Source organism: Mya arenaria, chromosome 3 (assembly GCF_026914265.1).
Source record: "Mya arenaria isolate MELC-2E11 chromosome 3, ASM2691426v1".
Classification (NCBI taxonomy): Eukaryota; Metazoa; Mollusca; class Bivalvia; order Myida; family Myidae; genus Mya; species Mya arenaria.
The window spans coordinates 37,071,468-37,094,113 of NC_069124.1; the positions used below are offsets into that span (position 1 = coordinate 37,071,468).

Below are 22,646 nucleotides of genomic sequence, written 5' to 3' on the forward strand. Positions count from 1 at the left end.
CCAAAAGAAAGAAAATTAACTTCGGTGTTGAATCAAAGCACTGATAGTGCTGAACGGCCTGAGCGATGATTCCTTCTATGTGATATTCAAAAATGATCATATGAATAATAGCATGGCACTCGCGCACTCGATAGCACGCCCACTACCAACCACCTGCCGTCACAACCGCCCGCCTACTTACTCACTCGCCACCCACAACCGAACCCACCCACCATACTGATTCGGTGTATTCCATGAGCTGCATAATGAAACGTACACCATACCAAAAGGTGGTATTCAGATTCAACTAAACTTGTATATTGGTGTGTTATTCTATTATGCCTATCAACTTCAATTTTAAGAGAATGTGAGCACAAGTGTATATAAAATACTCCTTCAATTCCGACCATAGCGTAAACAAATTATTTACAAATGTACATATTTAGACCAATTATCCATAACAGAACTATATGGAGATAAGAATCATCAGAATGTTCATAAGCATATGACTTACAGACGCCAAGGTGGATATTTTTGAACTTGCATACAAATACATATAGTAATTAAAATGAAACTGACCAAGCTTACTTAGAAGTTGGAGCATGAGCGCCAATACATATCTGCAAAATCTGAGGTATATATCAATGGATACTGATAAAGGATATAATTATGTTATTCCATCTAACATACAATGCTACTGGGTATATTTCGACCATTTAGCTAATTTCACTGCTAGAGCAGTGCAGACAGAAGGGAGAAAACCACCCTGAATTAATTATGTATTTTATACCTGAATTTCCTCCCCTATAGTATCTTATTTATAAAATTATTATGCAAAATAGTTCAAATGAGCTTAAACCCAAAACTGCAAGGAGTTTTACAGTTTATAGGCGTTTTCCCTTTCATATCTGTGTTTTATTCGTGTGTTTTACTGGTTATATACGCAACATATAACATACTCTTACATGAGCTAATCTTGTAAATTATTGTGAATTATTCCAGGTATGTTTCACAGACTGATGTTCATTGAAATCTGGTACTTTCGAGTATGATGTTCAACTCCACATGACCTCGGTTGAATTCCTGTGGTCTATTTAAAAGTGTTGAGCTAAAGCCTAACACTTTCAGGGATACGACTCTGTCCCATTTTATGCATCACCTCTTAGGTCCGTCCGAAAAAGTGTTATATACACTGTGCTGTGATCCGTTGGCATGGCCATGATGATTGTTTAAGGGGATAGTAGTGTAGCGTCACCGCATTTTTGAACGATTACTGCCCATTGTTAGAAAATGGCCATTTGAATAAACAAAGTTACATGTCTGGCGGAGTTTTACATTACATACTTCTTTATTTCGTATTTTATGAACAACAATAATGAATTAAAGAATTCTGTTAAACATTATTTATTTAACCGGTATTGTTTTTATAAAGAGTATTTGGTTAAATAGAGCTGTCTCCCTACAAGTTCTGGCAAAGTGGAATCTTGGACCAATTGGTTCCAGTTGTCACTAAACGTTTTGTTTTCGTCTTCTTTACTGCCAATCAATGTTTTGCTACGATATAATTTATCAAATGGAAGACAATTTACTTAGCTTTAAATCCGTGTTTGAGTTGCAATAATAACGTTTTCGTAAAATCACACATGTTTTTTAAAACCATCACTGGCGGTCAAATTTTGCCGATTTTTATTTAACGGCTTTTTAACCGGCCGTTTCAATGCCGTTTTTATTTTTGTTTTTAGGATATTTTAAATAAATGAAAGGTAATTTCTTCATCGGTGTATAATTTTTAAATATGCCATGTTTAATAATAACGTTATGATGAACTTCATGAAGGCACACCTGTATTTACTCGATACTGCACCCCTGTGAATCATTGAGCGCGTTCATATCGATTGAATCATTGGTATCAGTGATGAAATCAACCGACATATTCAGACCGATGATTTGTTTACTGTTTGGTTTCCCCTCCTTTTTATCCTACACCCAGGTGGAATTTACCGGTTTTAACCATAAGAATAATGAACTCGTCCGCTCGGGAGTATATAAGCGCCTCGCTCAGCTGAAACTACCAAGTGCTCGCCGGTATAAACCGATGGCGAGGGTAAATAAGCCCCCCACACGCACGAAACTACAATTCTGCGTCTGACTGCCGTCGAGGTAATTTAAAGGACTAAACCGGAGATTTGTCATTTAAAGGCGATACTTAAGATTCTTGACGTTCTGGCCGTGAAGTATTGGACACAGGGCATTGCGATCAGTGGGATAGAAAGGCACCATGATATTTTAGGGCTATCTAGTGTTCCAGTTCAAGTAGCCAAATACAAAGAGCATTGCGATCTTGTCTGGTGGCTGAAAACTCAAGTAAGCTCATACCTGTCTGCGTGTGTTAAATGGAAGTGCGATCTGGGTGCTTACAATGGTCCAGGCAAATACACCCAAGCGATACTCATGATACTGTGGGATAGATAGGCATGAGAGTCTTGGCACATCTTGGAGTTTCATGGCGTTCCGTTCAGTAGCCAGTTACATAGAACATGGCGATCTAGTCTGATGAACAGAGCTTTGAAATTCAGGAGCCAAATACTTGGTATCTTCGTTAGCCACAGAGCATTGCGATCTGTGTGCTTGCAAAGGTTCTGGTATTTTACATCGTCAATATAAATATATAAGCTCCAGTAAGAGAAGGCCATGCATAGTTAAAGTGATTGAGTTTATTTAACCCAATGAGTAATCTTTGAACCTGATTTATTTGAATGATTATGATATAACATGCCATCATTTGTTTAAATGATAAGGCAAAGTAGCATGAGAAAATATAAATATGTGTGCTCATTAAATTATTACTCTTTATATCAATGTAAGAACTCTTGATGTAACACGAACGTCTCGCAATACGTCAAATAAAATGAATGCAAACATTATCAGTCTCATACTATTTTACCACGAAAATCAAGAAAATACGTTTTAAAACAGTGGTAGTATAAACCCACAACCCGGCAGTTGTCTGGCAATGGATCTTTTTATATTCATTGAATACATATATTTTGCCCAACGTCAAGAGTTCTTACATTATAAAGAGTGATAATGTAATGAGCACATCTACGAATTGCTAGAATAAAATAAAGGTGTATCCGGTAGGTAATTTTGCATAACAAATACTCGGTACGTTCTTATTGGTTAATTGCCTTTTGTTATAAATATTAACATGTCTTACAGCTCGTTTACACTTTTATTAACGCACGTTTATTCTGATTCTGCATCCAACAAAAGCTGCATAAAACGTCCTCGCCACACATAAAAGGTGTTTAAACATTAAACAAGAGGCCTATGGTCTACTGGCATAGCTATTGTGGTCATTTTCAATCCAGAGCATGTATGTATGGGTAATAGGCAACAAACATATAGTTCACTTGGAACGTTTTGTGTTTGGGTTAGCTGAAAACGTTTCACGTTCAACATATGAGGGCAGAAAATGTTGTAAGCAGATTAGTTGCATGAACTATTTTAATATGAGCCAATGACAGTAGTTCATATCCAAATTATGTGCATACTAGTACAGCACTCATTCAAAGAGAACCATATGTTTTAAAGGGACTCGCTCATGGAGTGATAATGTCAATCAACCAATCATGCTACAACGAATCGCTGAAGATTAAAAAGAAGAAAGTAGGCCAGAAGGTCACAGTCAAGGTCATCAAAGCACAACATTGATATTTGTCATCAAAACTGTACACATGGTCCAAATTGCATTGCAATAGCTTCAACAATAAGAAAGTAGGTCAAAATGTCACAAACAAGGTCATCAAAGTACAAAATAAGTATTTGTTGACAAAACTGTACACATGGTCCAAATTTCATTGCTGTAGCTTAAAAATTAAGGAAGTAGGTCAAAAGGTCACAGTCGAGGTCATCGGAGAACAACATAAATATTTGTTTTCAAAACTGTACACTTGGTCTAAATTTTATTGCTGTAGCGTTGAAAATAAGAAAGTAGGTCAAAAGGGGTGGGACCAGCTTTGGCGTTTTGGTCCCTTATTCAAAATAGCAAGGTTCTGGGCCTAGCGGTTTCAGATTAAAAAAATCAAACATTTCCCTATATTACTTTACCAAACGTGTGAACCACGGGCGTGGCCAGTAATGACACAAGGGGCATAATTTGAACAAACGTTCACAAGCAATTGTTTTCAAACGAACGACAGACACTTCTGGTCTTTGGCCAATAGAGCTTAAAATCAACCAACCTCAACTGTAATCTTGATCTCTTTTATAACTAGGGAAAGGGAGAGTACAACGTAAAACCAACTGCACAACCAGAAAACAAATTGACTCTCTTTAATGCTAGACTTTGCTAAAGACTTGGCTAAAAATAGTGTTTTTGTTTATACTTTCAAGGGCCATAATCACAAGCAATTGTTTACAGACGCACTGACGCACGGAATCACATACGACGTACACATTGCCATCGCATAAGGCCAGAAGAGCTAAAAACGGTCGTATAGTGACCACGTGTGTCTAAAAGAAAAAAAGAGATGCAAACAATCAATGAAAAATAGCGAAAATAGGTACAAGAATGGTACACTTTGACTAAAAACACAGTTTCAAATCACGCAATTTTCTATTTTCACTTTGTAAACGAGCATTCGTTCAGCTCATACATTCAATAACTTTTTTGTTAAGGCCTCTAGAAACAAATGTTAAAAACTGAGAGAAGCTTACACTTGTTGCCTCCGGGTAGGCGTATTTATAGCGAGAAAAGTGTTATGACTTACTTACCAGGTCAAAATATCCTCCCAAAACACCAATATCCTTTCGAAAACCGCCATTTTGTTCCGCATCTAACATTTCCCTCACTTAACTTTCGGCAAACACAAAATACGTTGGACCCCCTGTCGGCCGCCAGCGTCGCGAAAGGTATAACGACATGGACGCCAGGATCATGAACGAGTGGGACTTGTATGACCTAATACATACGAGATCACATGTTAGCAATTCCTCGTGTATTTGAAAGCGATCTACAGCGGAAGATAGGCGTTAATATATAGTTGGGACAGTTGTTATCTAACTAGCTATAAAGTTAATATTAGCGAAAAAAAATCGGTACAATAAATATCATGAGACTAAAAACTGGCATGAAAGTGCCAAGAAGTGCCAGCTGTTACATTTTTTAGCTGTACAACACTAACAGGTTTACTAGTTATGGTTTGCGAGTAACATAATAACTGGTAAACTAGATAAGTTTTTTGTTACCACCTATCTTTAAATGCATTCTAAACTTACGAACTGGTTAACTAGATAAGATTCGTGTTACCAGTTACCTATAAATGCATTCCAGATTCAGGCGCTAACAGGTGATCTATATATGGTTTGCGAATTCCACTTAGTAAGTAACATACTAACTGGTTAACTAGAAAAGATACATATTACCACTTACTAAGTAAAATTCGCAAACCAATAGTAGATAACCAGTTGTATAAATATATATTTATAAATAACTGGTAACACGAATCTTATCTAGTTAACCAGTTATTATATGTTACTTATTAAGTGGGATTCGCAAACCATTACTAGATAACCAGTTACTGCAACAGGCTAAAAGTACATTTATAGATAAGTGGTAACACGAATCTTATCTAGTTAACCAGTTATTATATGTTACTCATTAAGTGGAATTCGCAAACCATTACTAGATAACCAGTTAACGCTAGAAGCTAAAAGTACATGTGTCGATAAGTCGTAACACGAATCTTATCTAGTTAATTAACCAGTTATATTATCATCGGTTACTTATTTTAATGGAATTCGCAAACCACAACTAGTTAACCTGTACGTGTTGTGTAGCTAAACAGGGTAATTTGTGGCAGCTCTGGGCACTTTCAAGCCTGTTTTTAGTCTAATGATATTTATCCAACCAAATATATCGCGAATATCAACCAGATAGTGAGATAAGTAGCGCGAAAATTAAGTGGTTAGCAGTCGAAACAATTCGCGAACGCTATAAGGTTATCTTACGGCAATAAATTACTACCATACATTTCTGCTGTGTTTATCATATTTAAAATTAAAAGTTACAAAAATAACAGGCCGAAATATCTATATTGAAAATCAGGAATGGGCCGAAAAGTCACGAATCTATACTTTTAATGGGCCGAAATATCAGGGCTGACTTAGTAATAGGTCGATTTGGTAAGGAGCCGATTTGTCTTGATACATTTGAGATGACAGCCAGACGCTTGTTCTGAAAAGCGCATGTTAACTCTGACCTTTTCATGCCACAGCATATCACAAAACTTAAAAAAACAATGTAAAATATCCAGTATTTTAACTAAATCAAATCATGGACGATAGAACAAAACGATACGAGAAAATTGATTTCTTAGGAGAAGGACAGGTAATGCCTAAAGTTTGTGTTTAGTAGATTAACCTTGTTTTTTTAGTGTGTGTTGACGCTTGGGATAACCGCAATAACTTTGATTAAGCAGTACTGGTTGAGAAGCAGTTTCCGACAAATCGCTTTTTCGCGTACTTTCTTTAAATGTTCATAAAGAAGGTACTGCAATTCAACTATATGGTAACTAGGCAATCAAAAGTTGAAAGTTGAAAGTACCGAGACACGTAAGTAACTTATATTATTATTTAATGTTTAATGTTTATATTTCATTTTGTACACAAACTTGCACGTGGGGGATCGGCATGCGCAGCGTATTGCGCATGCGTGTGAACCTAATTTGCATATCTATGAATAGCTACAAGGTTTTTCTAAATTGACTTATACAAACAATGATCATTGTGAACATATTTGTGAATACTGGTGTCATGCTTGTTTCGCACCCAGATTCACTTAAATGTATACAAACACAATTTCTATCAGAAATGAAACAAAATATCATTGATATTCAGTGACTGCCTGATTTCGAGTATGAATTGACTGTCGTAAATTTTAAGGATTAAATTTTTCGTAAATGCTGAAAAATTAAAAAATATTTCTCTTATTACAGTCTTATATTTAGTATATTAAAGAAACGGATAATAAAAACACACAATAGGCACCTTAAATCTGCCATGCATTCGATTTGCCGGAAACTGCTTCTCATCACAAGCTTATCAGAACAGTGTAAGTACCCTCTTTGCGCCCCTATTAATTACACTTTATGAGCTGCATCTCGCGATTTTGGGCCTTCGGACATAAATATTAAAAATGAAATAATCATTAATAAAAACATGCCAAAAATCATGATTTTTCTATGTTAATCAATTTCTTCCAAACTTCTTTCTTTTTAAGCTTTGTCATTTGTGCGTCATTTTCTCCACAATTTATGACCATTGGTTAACTCATGTTTCCATAGCAACCATGGATTTCGTCCCGACATATTTTGCCTGCATTAATAGTCTGTTTAAAACTGCCAAATGTATTAAAAATACAAAACTGATACATTTTTTTATCTTAATTTATGGTCATTGAAGATTCTATGATAAGAAAATAATTTAAATTATAAGCTAAATTTGATATTGATACATTAATTTTGCACGTCATTTGAATAAAGTGCTTTCGTAACGACGTCATTTGAATGACGTCAAATTTAGTATTCAAAATGTGCAATACATGGTCTTACTTGTAAGCACGTATCTTACGGAACCTTTCAGTTATACCGTGTTTGAAATTATCTGCTCTTTGAAGACGTTGCGTGAGGATCGCAGATAACAGAGTGCTATTTATTCGAGATGATCAATTTTCAGGGGTGGAATATATTAATTAATAGAAGTAGAAAACGTTTCTTGTATAAATTAACTGAAATAGCCGAGCTTCGAAACAAATAATCAGTTTGTCACATATTTTCGCGTCTCCATTGATTGTTTAAGTATTAAACATTCATCAAACCCATTCGCGAATATATGTTATCACACCATATCGAAATATTATAATATTATATTTGACACAGATCTAAAAATAAGATTTGCTGTATAACCCTTTAGCGCATGTATACGAGATAGGCCGACATAGCTCATTACCAGATGTATACGCATTTGGCCGACCGTATCCATTACTGGATGTAAACGCATGGCCCGCATATTTCAATAGGGTCATTTCAATATTTCAATTTTGCATCTTTCTTTTTGTAAACAATATCCCGGATGTTTATAAAATTAAAGTTTAACCTTTTGTGTATTGATTTTCCCTTGAAAATATCGTCTGCTAAATTGAGAAGGTGTTTATACTCCCAATCGCAGGTGTGATATCCCATTGTGACGTAATAAGACCATGAGCTAAGTACTGTATGGAATTTTCCCCAAATTCATTGATGCGTAAATCATTAAATATATTACGTCAGTTCAGTTTACCATTAAAATCAATTGAGATTATATTTACTTAAAGGTAATATTTTGTTTACAAATAAAAGAAACAATTAGTAAATGAGAAAATGATGGGTAAATTTTCTGTGAAGCTTATATAATGTCCATCATAGTTTTGGCTGTAAAATAGGTCATGTGCAAGCGTTTTGTTTGATCTAGATCTTTTTATTCATACCGGAAAATCATTTATCGGCTTTCTTTTTTTGTAAACAATTTTATGAGGGGGTAATAAAGTTAAACAGACACCTTGGACTGGATCTCTCAGCTGGATGACACCGGATATTCCTGACATATTTCTGTGTATTAATACACAAGAACATAAATTGTCGGCTTTTTAATCCAGATGGGTCTTTTTTATGATAGGGGTAATAAAAATTAGATCGATCCCAGCATTTTATTACCCTTTGATTTAATGCAATTATGACATTTCAAAGAAATGTTACAAATCCATCTTGAAAATACATTCACAGCTGAAATAAAATAATTTAATATTTCATCATTGACACCATTTATTAGATAATTTAATTATCTATAAAAAATGAATTCACATAAAAAAGATTTGGACACAATTATTTGGAGTAACATGCAGTTTTATCTTGTCCATATATTGTTTTCAATTATTTCCATAGATTTAGAATCAACTTTATGAGGAATAAAACTAGTCTTTATCCCTCTCTTGCCATAGCATCATGTTTAAAAAGAGAAGTCACCGACATGATTTCTACCTCATTAAGATGATGTTTATTAATTTGAAGCCAATACATTTAAGACTTAATCAGCTAGAAGTAGACTCACGTATGATATATGCCTGTTCTTTTGTAACAGAAGTCGAAGTTTCATATGGATATCTTGACCTGTACTGTTCAATAGTTGTCTTCAATACTCATATGTGGAATTTTCCAATTTGAGGTGTTTAAATTTAAATTAAATTTCTCAATTTGCAGGATTTCACGCGTTTAAATTTCCCAAAATGAAAAGGCTAGGCCTCTTCACAATTTTTGGTGAAAAAGCCCTGATATAGAAGTACCTCTTTACACCAAAAGACAAATAAAATTACATAAAATAGTCACATTGCATGAACATTTCAAACTTAAGCATTTTCACTGGCCCTAAATGCCATCTCCACCACTTATCTTTGGTGCAAAGAAAATTGGCTGTCAACATTTCCGTGGTGTAGCAGTGCTTTGTGTTTACTTCAACACATGTGAGTATTATTATGCTCCCCTTCGAAGAAGAGGGGTATATTGCTTTGCACATGTCGGTCGGTCGGTCCGTCGGTAGACCAAAGCTTGTCCTAGTGATAACTCAACAATTCCTAGACTTATGGTCATCAAACTTGACATGAAGGTTGGGCCTGACCAGTAGATGACCCCTATTGATTTTAGGGCTCATCAGGTCAAAGGTCAAGGTCACAGTGACCTTTACAGTAAAATAATTTTAAACCTTGTCCGATTGATAACTCAACAATGCCTGCACGCATGGCCCTCAAATATGACTAGGAGGTTGTGCCTGACCAGTAGATGACCCCTATTGTTTTTGGGGGTCATCGGGCCAAATGTCAAGGTCACAGTGACCTTGAATGGTACAAGGTTGTCCGAGTGATTACTGGACAATGCCTGCACCTATGGCCCTGAAACTTGACTTGGAGGTTGGGTCTGACCAGTAGATGACCCCTATTGTTTTTGGGGGTCGTCGGGCCAAAGGTCAAGGTCACAGTGACCTTGTTTGGTAAAAGGTTGTCTGAGTGATAACTGGACAATGCCTGTACCCATGGCCCTCAAACTTGACTTGGAGGTTGGGCCTGACCAGTAGATGACCCCTATTGTGTTTTGGGGTCATCGGCCAAAGGTCAAGGTCACAGTGACCTTGAATGGTAAAAGGTTGTCCGAGTGATAGATGACCCCGTATGATTTTAGGGGTCAAAAGCTTGTCTGTATGATAACTTGACAATGCCTGCACCCATGGCTCTCAAACTTGACATTTAGGTTTTTGGTGACCAGCTGATGACTCCTATGGATTTTGAGGTCATAGAGTCAAAGGTCATGGTCATACTACACTCTATCCTCACACTTTGAATGGTCATAATCTTTAAACTGCCTCAACGGCATCCAATGTCAGTGACAAGTCATTTCGGTCCATGCATATTTCATTTAATTGTCCATACTATCCTGATAACATGGCGCTCAGGGGGGGGGGGGGGGGCTTAATGTTTGACAAACATCTCTTGTTTATATTTTATTTGATAATATTATTAAATGGGCATACCATTGGAGAATGTGGTATCGTGTATGTTATTTTATTTGTCTTTTGATGTATAGGGATATTTCTACAAACATATTTTCACTTTGCAAACCTTTGTCAAAATTGGGCAGTTGGTGTCGTATCCCTTGTCTACTTATTATTTAATAATTTAGGGTAAACAAAATTGTGAGAAACCCCTGTGGTCATACTCCCAGGCTCCTTACTCTTGTTGATGGAACTCATTTTGACAATTACCTGAATATGAACTGACCTTTCATTGTATCATAGCTACAGATAACATTTTACTTCATTTTATTCAGTAGTGTTTAAAGTCTACTGGCACATTGAAGTAAAATCATTCATGTATCCAAAAACAACTAATTTTCCACAATAACTTGTTTTCGACTGACCCTGAAAATTATGTAAAACACTTTGATTGCACACAGTGCTTGAAAATCATACTCAGAACTCTATTTGCCAGACATTGCTAAGGTTCAGAAAAAATGTTGGTCATTTGGACTGACTGCCTCTGATAATTTGTCTGTCTGAAAGAAAATTTGCTGGTCCGACAGCATGGACAGTTTTTGTTTGATAACTTGCTTTATCAAAGCCTTTGTTGCTAATTTTACACTGACAAAAAGAAGGTACAAGAAAAAAGTTAATGCATAGCGTCAAGTCGGCGCAATGAAATTTGAAGAAAAATGTGCATGCAGATCACCAAAAATGGTTATTATTTATTGGGTGTACATATGCTCGAAGGACATTAATAATATTGTTACAATAGTTTAAGCCCGGAATTACAGATATTCTGTTTTTTCCAAACTAAAAATTCTGGTTAAAACTAAATTATACCAAAAGCATACACACGTTTCTTCGGTAGAAATAGAGTCAATGGTCGTCTAATACATAGATTTCAATAGCATGAAATTCATGTTTTATTTGTACCGGCATGTTATGTGAAATCCTTGCTTTATATATTGTATAAGTTTTTGTAACATATTTCACTCATATGAGTATATAAAACGGGGATAAAAATACTATATATCAAGAGGGAATTATCTGGAGTTTGTTCCTTCGAATGACATTCTCAAAGCAAACAATTAAGCTCAATGTTAATTTTTCAAAACTCGGCATTTTTGCTGTCGCCAAGGGGGATTTTATTCCTGATTATGTATGAGAGATGGGAAAACAAAATCGCGGAGGGCGGCGAACCCTGTCCGATATCTTAAAATTGGCAAATGCATGTTTACGGTCCAAACACCTGGTTGATCCCCGGAGACATATTTTGCTGTCTTTTTAATGAAAATATTTTGAATTATAGTTTGCGGTGTTATTTTAATATCCATATCCATGTCCAAAATAAAACTTACTTTTTGTGTCGCCTGAAAAGACGACATATAGGGGTTACTTTTGTCGGCGGCGGCGGCGGCGTCCGCGTCCCATTTTCGCTTGTCCAGGGTATATCTCCTAAACTATTAGTGGTATCAACTTGAAACTTCATATGTACATAGATCTAATTGAGGGCAAGTGCAGTGCACAAGAACTGTTACTCTTGCTTCCTGGTTCCATATTTTTAGAGTTTTGCCCTTTGTTATTTTTCATGCTTAAAGTTTTGTCCGGGGCATATCTTGTATAAAATAAGAGTTATCAACTTGAAACTTCATATGTAGATAGATCTCATGGAGGGCAAGTGCAGTGCACAATAACAGTAACTCTTGCTTTCTTAGTTTTAAAATTATTGCCCTTTGTTTATTTTCATGCTTAAAGTTTTGTCTGGGGCATATCTTGAAGAATATAAGAGGTATCAACTTGAAACTTCATAGCTAGACAGATCTCATTGAGGGCAAGTGCAGTGCACAATAACAGTAACTCTTGCTTTCTTAGTTTTAAAGTTATTGCCCTTTGTTAATTTTCATGCTTAAAGTTTTGTCCGGGGCATATCTTGAAGAATATAAGAGGTATCAACTTGAAACTTCATAGCTAGATAGATCTCATTGAGGGCAAGTGCAGTGCAAAATAACAGTAACTCTTGCTTTCTTAGTTTTAAAGTTATTGCCCTTTGTTAATTTTCATGCTTAAAGTTTTGTCCAGGGCATATCTTGAAGAATATAAGAGGTATCAACTTGAAACTTCATAGCTAGATAGATCTCATTGAGGGCAAGTGCAGTGCACAAGAACCGTTACTCTTGCTGCCATATTTTTAGAGTTATTGCCCTTTGTTAATTTTCTTGCTTAGGTTTTGTCCGTGGCATATCTCGTAAACTATAGGAGGTTTCAACCTGAAACATATTCCGTAGGTATATCTGATTGAGGGTTCAAATGCCACCTACACTTGAAAGTTAAATGGCAACATCATTGTCTATAAATGAATAAAATGCCAATCTAACAGCTATAATGTCGACAGTAAATAATTCGTCAGGCGACACATCCGACTCGCGGAGTTCTAGTGTTATGATTAGGCTTTGCGTATATCATGCAGGCTTCTTAATTACGATTAGGCTTTGCGAATTGATGCAGGCTAACTGCCAGGTTCCAATACACATTTCATTTATCGTTTAATTAATTTATCCACAATTATCAATTGGTTATTTATTTCTCCTTATTTAAGTCCCATCAACTGAAATCCAAACAAAAACCTGCGAAAGTTAATAACACTGTTACATTTATTGGAATGTGTCGGCTGCAGATCAAACGGTACAATTTGTGACGTCAGAGCACGAGCGGTGATAAGATCAAAGGCACGTGGCTATGGTTTGTATCTAATTCGGTCAGTCGGATACCGTATGATCCCATTTGATTGCCTGGATTTCGCTTAGGCTGGTACGAAAATACCATACGATCGAAAAAATAATAATCAATAATCTTTGTCTGGGAATCTTAAAACAATGAATTCACAATAAACATGAATGAAACTTTGATTGTAGTCATGTACGAAAATAAGATACCTAAAATAAATCCATATCCGCGTTTACTTGTTCTTTTATTAACCTACCTTCACTTGAAGGCCTACTTTAAGGAGCTCACAGTTGACAAGGTAATCGGCGATCTTCCTCAAGCAAATCAAGAACTTAGTTGATAATTGACTGTTTGGCTAGAAGATTATCACAGATTTGTTGAAATTGCTGGATTTTCCTAAAAACCGATCACGACTTATTAACGAGTATTGTATACAAAAAACCCCACCAGATTTCATGGGCAAAATTGACAGAAAATACGGTAGTCGAAGGTAAGGAAATGATTTCAGACATTAAACAAAGTTGTTTTATCAGACTTTTTGTAAATTAGGAAATGCGTAAATATAACATAATTGATCTGATGCAACAGAAAATTGCATGATATGGAAAGTGAAAAAAAAAAATAATAAAAAAATCTCGACCGACCGACCCTATTTTTTTACGCCATGTTACCGGAAACACAGGTTTGTTTTTTTTTGGCCTAAAGTATCTGCATTCCATTAAATAGTGATATTCATCACCCAACAAATTATTAGTACATAAGTGACAAACACGGTTATTTCTATCAATGTTTAAAAAAGCGACCTTTTTCTATTGGTAATTTGTGATTCATAGTTCTGAATTTACATAATGAATAAGCTATTAAGTTCAAGGGAATCATATCAAGATAGTTCTCAAACAAATGTTGTTTCTTATACAATCTATAAACTAAACACTTTGGTGAATTGTATATAATACCATTCCAGTCTTGTAAAAACTGATCATTAACTTGAGAATTTAACACAGATTTAAAATGAGTGACACTGTTAACATTTTGACAAGTGCAATAATCTGACATACCAAGGCTATCCAAAGATGTTTTAACATATTCAATCCAAGGAAATTTAACAGATCCATCATTGTGTAAAGATAGTGCAGTGTTATACAATAACTTGCATATTTTGTCATCCTTAGCATTCAAAATTTTGCTCCAATAACACAATATCCGTGACTTAACATGCAAGGCTATGGGTGTAACATCCAATTCACCATAGACCATACAATTCGGTGTACTTGACTTTAATTTGAGAACAAACTTATAAAATTTTAATTCAAATTGTTCAATAATTTTAATATTTTCGATACCCCAAACTTCACATCCATACAACAAAATAGGTGATATCATAGTACGAAACAGATGTATCTGCGAAGATATGGGTAAATTAAGTTTACGTATTTTACTTACTACTGCAAACATTGCCTTCCTTGCCTGATCTACAAGATGCTTCTTCGTCTTCGAAAAATTACCAGAGGTTTACAAAAATAAAGGATATTGTGATAGTACCGTGTAACCTTCATCGTTTGGGCAGAAGTTGGTATCAATCAGAACACCTCAGCCTGTATCTATCTCGGAGATGGCCGAGTTGTTATGATTGAGTTGGTATTTAAAATCAAAATGATAAGCATGGCTATTATAATTTAAGGTTTCATTATCTATTAAAGTGTACAGTTTTACAAAACATACTAAACTTCATATTTTATCATGCAACGTGGAAACTATTGAAAGCATTATTCTGCAATTTATGAACTAGTCCCTATGTTGGAATATTTCTAAAGTAATATCAAATATAGTCGGCGCCCTTCTGGGCGCCGACTAATTAAGATACCAACCAGTTTGTTTTTTTTGCCAGGTTTTGCTCCAAGATGAATGTTTAACAATGCCATTCAAACTTTTTTTGAATGGTCGATTTGTTGGCAATGTGTATTTTTCGCACAATACCTTTTTATGCCTTGTTATGTTTGAGGCTTTGCATTAAAAAGGTGTTGTTATATATATTCATGCATTCAATTACAAAAAAGTAAGATGGGTGAGAGCAATGTATAAAGTGGAAACATCAACTAGTTTTCACAGCCGTACGGCCAGTTGACACTTGCATAGTTCCTCTAGTACCACTGTAATGGTTAGTTCTTTCAAAATAAATAGTATAAATTAAGGATAATCATATACATTAAAAACAGCAAAGTTGTAAGAAGCTTTATGTACATGGGATTTACAACATGGTACAGTGATGAATAGTTGTTAAAAATGTTATAATTAATTTATTTTACTAGAAAAAATCTTACAAAAAGTATTGCTAAGACAACACAATAGGGGCGACAATTGCTTTTTCAAAAAAGCAATCTATCTCTAGTAATGACACTTCAGTGTCACTTAACAGCTAAGGTATTCATAACAAACAATTAGTAATGAAAGTAGTTACACCACATACACAATAGGAATTGAACATTGACCCATTAAGGCTCATTCATTGCGCATCAAAAGTGCCCTTTCTGACCAACAGCACCCAGCCCTTTCCAGATTGTGTAAGAATGTAGTTGTAAATGCCAAATTGTAACACCTTAACAATTACTTGCCGAAAAAAACTTTCAAGTAGTTGTATGTGTTCGACAGGTATTAATGATGTATATAAATATGAAGCAATCATCAAGAGATATAAGCCCTTATTAGTTAATTTGATAATTTTGATATATATTCAAAATGACCATGGAAATCTATTCTGGTCTTAAAATGCCACTTCTTGTCTAGTGAATGTAGGCCATCCCACTGAAAGCAAACCTCCTTTTCCGTGGAGACAAAGGATAACCGATATTCAGTTATACACCTTAAAATTCTCAATTTCTTCTTTGATTGTTTGCACATTGAGCATTTACAAGATGGACTTTTCCATGTGCAGATCAGACTTCTAAATTCCCTGTAGTTTTAAGAGCACCTTATTTCCTTTGGGAGACTCTGTTCCATACCTGACTGGCCTCAAAATAAAAATGTAAAGAGTTCTTCCCATATTTACGGTACAATGTAGTTGTTCTTACTATTGGCATATCTACACAGTTATCATAGCTGAGATTAAAATTACATGAGTTAAAAGCTACAAGGTTTTGAACATATTCTGTTGAGATACTTTACAGACTGCAAGTTTCAAGAACGATTCATTGTACCTTGCTCAGATGTAATGATGGTAATTGAACTCTATGAAGAAGATATTCGTAAGTTGACGTGTAATCATTAAAAACAATTTTTAAACCTCTGTATTGCATCTTTTCTAATTTTCTGTGTTGGTCTTGCTACAAAAATGCCAATCAAAAGGACAGTAGCTGAAATTGGATCTGAAGAAAGATTTAAGCTACGCATTGATATCAACAATTTGCTTTGTCTGTTCGTCCATGGGTTACTCGAATGCAGTATTTTTGGGTTTCTGGTACCAGTAGAGGTTTTTGGACTAGGGCACTTGTGGCCTAGTTCATAACCGTAAACGAGCTATCTGCATTTTCAAGCCGCATCTGGGGGTTCACTGACGTAATGTATTCATACGCTGTATTTTGATTGGATTGCGGTTAGCGAATTTGAATAATCAAAGTAGTACCAGAACTGATTACAATGAAAACATCCAATAAAAATAAGTCTCCTAACAATTCAAGCTAACTGTATGTTCTTTTAATGAAGCACAAGAAATTCATACGTAGCGAGTGAGTTAATTGGGTTAACTACATGAATGTTCTTGCATACGGTCAGATTATATGCAATAAGAATATGAACATATTGGAAAAGTATGCATCAAAATTTTTCCGTTCAATGCTCTGTATTGATAGACTGGTTCCCTCTTTCTCTTTTATCCGAAATGAAACCAGTATCAGCTAACCGCGGTGCCCGTCGCGCATTAGAAATGTCTTGTAAATTCATACGTAAAGCGAATAAAGCGTGCGGTCTAAGTAGAAAACAACCAGGAAAGTAGGTTTAAAAAAGTATTGTTATCCTTTGTATAGAATGTTCAGGGTTTCCGCCAGGAATTTCATAAGGCATGTTGGAAGGGGAGGGTTTGGGAGAGGTGTCCCCTCCTGACGTCGATTTTTTTTTAATTTTCGTATCCAAAATGGTGCAATTTCCTGCATTTTAAACAAGTTTACAGTTATGTTCCTATGATTTAGAATTACCAACTCAAGTCCGAATTAACATTAAAAATATTTGTGAAAATGTTTAATGGTTTCTCTTCATTAATTATTGGTATTTCTCAAGTGTTCCGACAATACAATATCAACGATATTGATCGACTCATGTTTCGTTTAGTGCGGGTATTATTTATATTGACACTGTTGACGTCACAGCAAAATGTGTAAAGCACGCTGCATGCTGGAACACAAAAGAGCCCAGAGCAAAGCGACTGCTCGTGGGTGTATTCGTATTTGAAGCTGCTATACAGCTAATATTTTTAAAGCCGGGTTGGCTAAATAATAACTTAAAGGGAATGTAATGTGCATTTTCAGATTTATTTAACTTTTTTTCTAAATAAATTAAAAGAACAATAAAATAATCAAAGTTTAATAATAAGCAACACAAAATATAACTTTACACTTTTAAACTAAAGACGGGAACGCGACTCAATTACATACGACGACATAGCATAACCCTTGTTTATATTAACACAGATATCTTCACACGGTTCTCAATAATAATTTAATAATTGGTTAACAAACGGACTCGGGATTAAGAAACAAAATAAAACGACACATGATTTATGTTACCGAACTCTTTTAAGACGTATTGTTTACTTTGCGTTCATAGATGATTATAGTGATGAAGGTCGCAATTACGACAGTGGTGTTTTTCCCATTTTGATAAAGAATAGGAGGAGTTTGGTTAATTGCACTGTTGAACCTCACCGACACGCCTTCATGCTGTTGTCGATCCTGAATGGCTGATACAAATGCTGTATTAGTCCCGACACGCCTTCTGGCTGTCAGTCAACCATTGCAACCGTTGCAATCGCAACAAAATTGTGTATTGTCAGAACTGATGATTGTTTTGATAAGGGTTGTCGCTAAGCAGATTAAAGCATGTCGGCATAATTAACGCATGTCTGTAATTAGCCTTGCCAGCGGAAGGCACGTCGGGCCCGACAAGCCATAAAGGGCTGGCGGAAAACCTGATGTTGGTATTCCGAATTCGGTCCCTGTCTTTTTTTCAACATAATTTGCATGTTTCCGTGATATTTTCTTTTCGATACAAAGTTTTTTTAACTAATCATCGCATGGCACTTAGCACTTTTTTAAATACAACATGATTTTTGGTATTTATTGTTCAAATACTATTAATGTTAACTAAAATCCATATGCCGCGTATCTGTATAACTTTATATTTTTTAGGAAAAGTAAATCAGGGTACCAGTCTACTTATTGACCTCAAAATGTACTCTGATCAGAGCGTCCGAATGATTCAGACATCTGTATGTTATCACTACTTCGGATGCTGATGAATTTCATAGTGTTTTATTTAGGAAATAAAGCCGACATTGAATGATTACCACCATCAAACAGATTTATTTTCATCTTACCGTGGGTAGCATTTTTAATTTGACACGTAAATTTTCAAGCAATACAAGTTCGTTTGAAAAAATCATGTAATTTCAATTTCGCACAATGGAGATAAAAAAATATCAAATATGCGCATACTTATTTATGAAGTTTCATTCTAAATGAAGCCAAATGTATGAATATGTGCACAGGATCTGTGAATAAGATGATTGTTTACCTATGTGCATAGAAAAGTCTTGGAGCCACTCTCAGTGTTAAGTACATAAATTACTTTATACATTTTGTTCAATGATATGGTGATAAGCCATCGCCATTGATAAAACAATCTTGGATGCTCAATTTTGATTTCCTCTCTTATAATGCACCAGTCAATTGATACCACGGCCCCCTCGGGGATATACCGGGGAAAAGGGCTGTGTTTTTACCTTTCAGGTGTCCTCGTAGCTAAAGAACTTCAGCGATCCCATTATGTATATTACCTTCTTGGACGTGTTGTAAACATAAGAAAAATAAATATCAACATTAAAGTTATGGAAGCCAGAACTAATTGCTCTTACCTTAGATCCCCTGGGTGCGTGGACGTTATTCACGGGATTTTACCATCAGTTCATTCTCCCAGGGCAGGGATTTTACCGGGGATTGGATGGACCGAAAGTCAAAGTACCTGCTATTCCCTTGGGTGGGGGGGGGGGGGAGTGGTTACAATTGACTGGTGCATACTTGACAAGTTCTTTTTCTGAAGACGCTTTGTGCTCACTTTTTGTTTTCTAGCCAAGAATGAAAATCAAAAATCAGTCAGAGATACAGTATGGTGATGCATTGTTGTTGATAGATCAATATTAATTTGTGAAATATTTGAGGGAAAGGTATTTAGTTAAATAATTTACAAGTGTAACTTTTGAGTTTTATTTTACAATGCAGTGCCGAATATTGTGGAGATAAAATTGAATTTGTATTAATTTATCAGTTGACTTGTGGCATTTAGGGAACAAAATTAAAATCAAAATATTCAATAAAGTTCCCTTATCACCCAATGTTGTGGAATAGTGAAGTAATGAAGATTTAGACTCACAACAGTCTTTCTCAAATGCTGTCCAGGCTTTTGTATGCTTAAGAATAACTAACCTCGCGATGTCAGACCAGAAATCATCTTGGCATGAGATTGGATCACTATGGATCATTATGCACCAGTCAATTGTAAATACGGCTCTTCACATCTGGGGTAATACCGGGGATAGCCAGCGAAATGGGCCATGTTTTTTCTTTACTGCAGTGCTGGGTCTTCCCGGAAAATACAGTGTGGATGGGGCTTAACCTAATGTCCCTTGGGTGCGGGGGCATTTGGTGGGGACTTTACCATCAGATTATCATCATAGGGCGGAGATTTTAGCTGGGGTTGGCTGGACCGAAAAGTCCCCGCTATTCCGGGACCGGGGGGGGGGGCATGGTTACAATTGACTGATGCATTAGCTTGTGTATTCAGATGAAGTTAAGAATATATATTTATTTATATAAGTTATACTTTGCAATCTAAACTAAAGATTTGAAAAAGGTATCCTGTATCAATAAATGCAAGTATACATAAATGACTGTGCAAATCTTTATGTATCATCCAAATATGAGTACCTTGCAGGGTGAATGTTATTTGTTAAAATTATACTAAGTGAGCTTTCAAGATTACCTTTCCAATCGCATACACAATGTAGTTTGAAACCTGGATAATAAAAACAAATCTTGGTTGTAGACCTTAACTATTAAATATTTGATAAGTCACATACATTATAAGGTACAGTTTAAAGGGGCTGTACTCAGTTAATGATGAAAAAGCAAAAATTTAAAGAAAATTGTAGAAAATTGACATAAACTTGGTATCGATGTGTACAATTAATGCATTGAAACTTACTAACTGATGATCCCCATAGTTTACAAATGATTTATTAATAGCAGTTATTTCGTGTTTTTCATTTAAAAAAAGATTACTAGGTATGTCTACCGAGTAGAATTCATTCCTTAGGCGTGATCTGCTGTTTATGTTATTACATGATATTAGCGAGTTAGGTATACATCTGGAAAATTCCACCCAGTAAAAGTAAGTCTTCATAGCAAAGTAGATACGACACTTCACTGCAATTTTTTTTTCATTTTGGTATTTTATTTACAATAACGATATCAAAAAATAAAATATTTTATTAAAAAAGTGTCCTTAGATTTGTTACAGGAAAAAAACAACTTTTTTGGTGCCAATCTGGTGTACAGTCCCTTTCATAAACAACAAGTGAAGCCAATGCTGTATTAATTTGAGACAAACAAAAAGAAGACAGCACAAAGTTCAAAAAGTGTGACTAATGTGAGAATACCTTACATAATTTATAAATTTGCATGCGATTCAGACAATTTTAATGCTAGAAATCACAAAAAATCATTCCCTTGAATTATTCCTGTCATAGTTTAAAGCTGCACTCTCACAGATTTACCGTTTTTACAACTTTGTTTTTTGTCTTGGAAAGAGCAAATTTTTGCGTTAACATCTTCAAACAATGATATCAGATTGCTGACAAACAATCAGCTCGTAGTTTGTCATATTTCCTTTCGAAAATTAATGTTTTATGGCCTAAACCGTTACTAACAGTTTAAGAATAATGCTTAAAACATCATTTTTTTAACTTTAATATAAAAATCTGCCTTCTAAATTTTTTTGGTCAGCAGTCTTATAAAACTGGTTTCCATGGATTTTCGCAAAATTGGCTCGTTCCAAGACAAAAAATAAAAAAGTTGTCAAAACGTTCAATGTGTGTCAGAGTGCAGCTTTAAACTCATAATAAAATTTCAATGCACTGCATTTGACATAATTTTAAACAGATGAAAAAATGTTATTTTTAAAAAGCACAATATATCCTTTATGTGACCTTACATTATAATGAATTTATTCAGATCATATAAATTAAGTGTCTTTTCTTGCACTTAAATGTGAACAAGAAAGCTTGGGATTGAACATTAAATGAAACAATAATGAAATTAAATGAATCACAAAATATCATCAAAATTATACACACAAATGTTCTTTGATATACAAAAAAATGAAACTTTTTAGACTTTAAAAAATTTAACATTTACTAAATACGTTTATATAAAAAATGATGAATACATTTGTAGGATTTGATATCCTACTAGATGTAACTCGGCTTCGTTCATTTTTCTAAACTTTCTCTCAGTGATGAGGAATAAATTTTATTCACTGCCGTTGTTTTCTAAGTTTATGAAAATAAGAACAATTGAAATAATTCATTAACTACTGTTGATCAGTGCAGATTGTGGGAGGTCATGGTTGATTTCAATGAACCACCAATAAGCCCTGCCAAAATTGGATACTGATTGGTCAGTCAGGTGCTTTTGGTAGGCATTATTAGCATGAATGTTCATTTTAACCATGTTTACAAAATCATTGAATATTGAAATAACAAGCAAAATGTTAGTTTGAATGATGAAAGCCATGAAATATGTGAAGTATTCAAAAAGATACCAGTTTTTCAGCTTGTGTAAATAATGAGAAAATTGTTAAGTAAAATTATTTATTGTTTATTAGGAAAAGGTTGAAATCTCATGTTTAGGCCTATAGTGATCATACTTGATTGCTATGTTATTGGCACTTATTGCAATATGTTTTATTCATTGCAATATTTATGTAAAACATTAATTATTATGTTGACTTAAGTTTGTAGATAAGAACTAATAGTATAGGTGATGTGAGAATGATCTCGTAAGTCTTTAACCCTT

General features: G+C 34.9%; 1 protein-coding gene across 1 annotated transcript in view; it reads left to right on the top strand.

Annotated features, from left to right (window-relative positions):
* The first annotated feature begins 6,224 nt into the window (after positions 1–6,224).
* Positions 6,225–22,646, top strand: part of LOC128227372 (cyclin-dependent kinase 7-like) — a 41,081-nt gene continuing 24,659 nt past the window's right edge. The window contains exon 1 of the mRNA XM_052937832.1: positions 6,225–6,370. Coding sequence (XP_052793792.1) covers positions 6,317–6,370 — 54 coding nt within the window. The 5' untranslated portion in view covers positions 6,225–6,316. The remainder of the gene's footprint in view (positions 6,371–22,646) is intronic.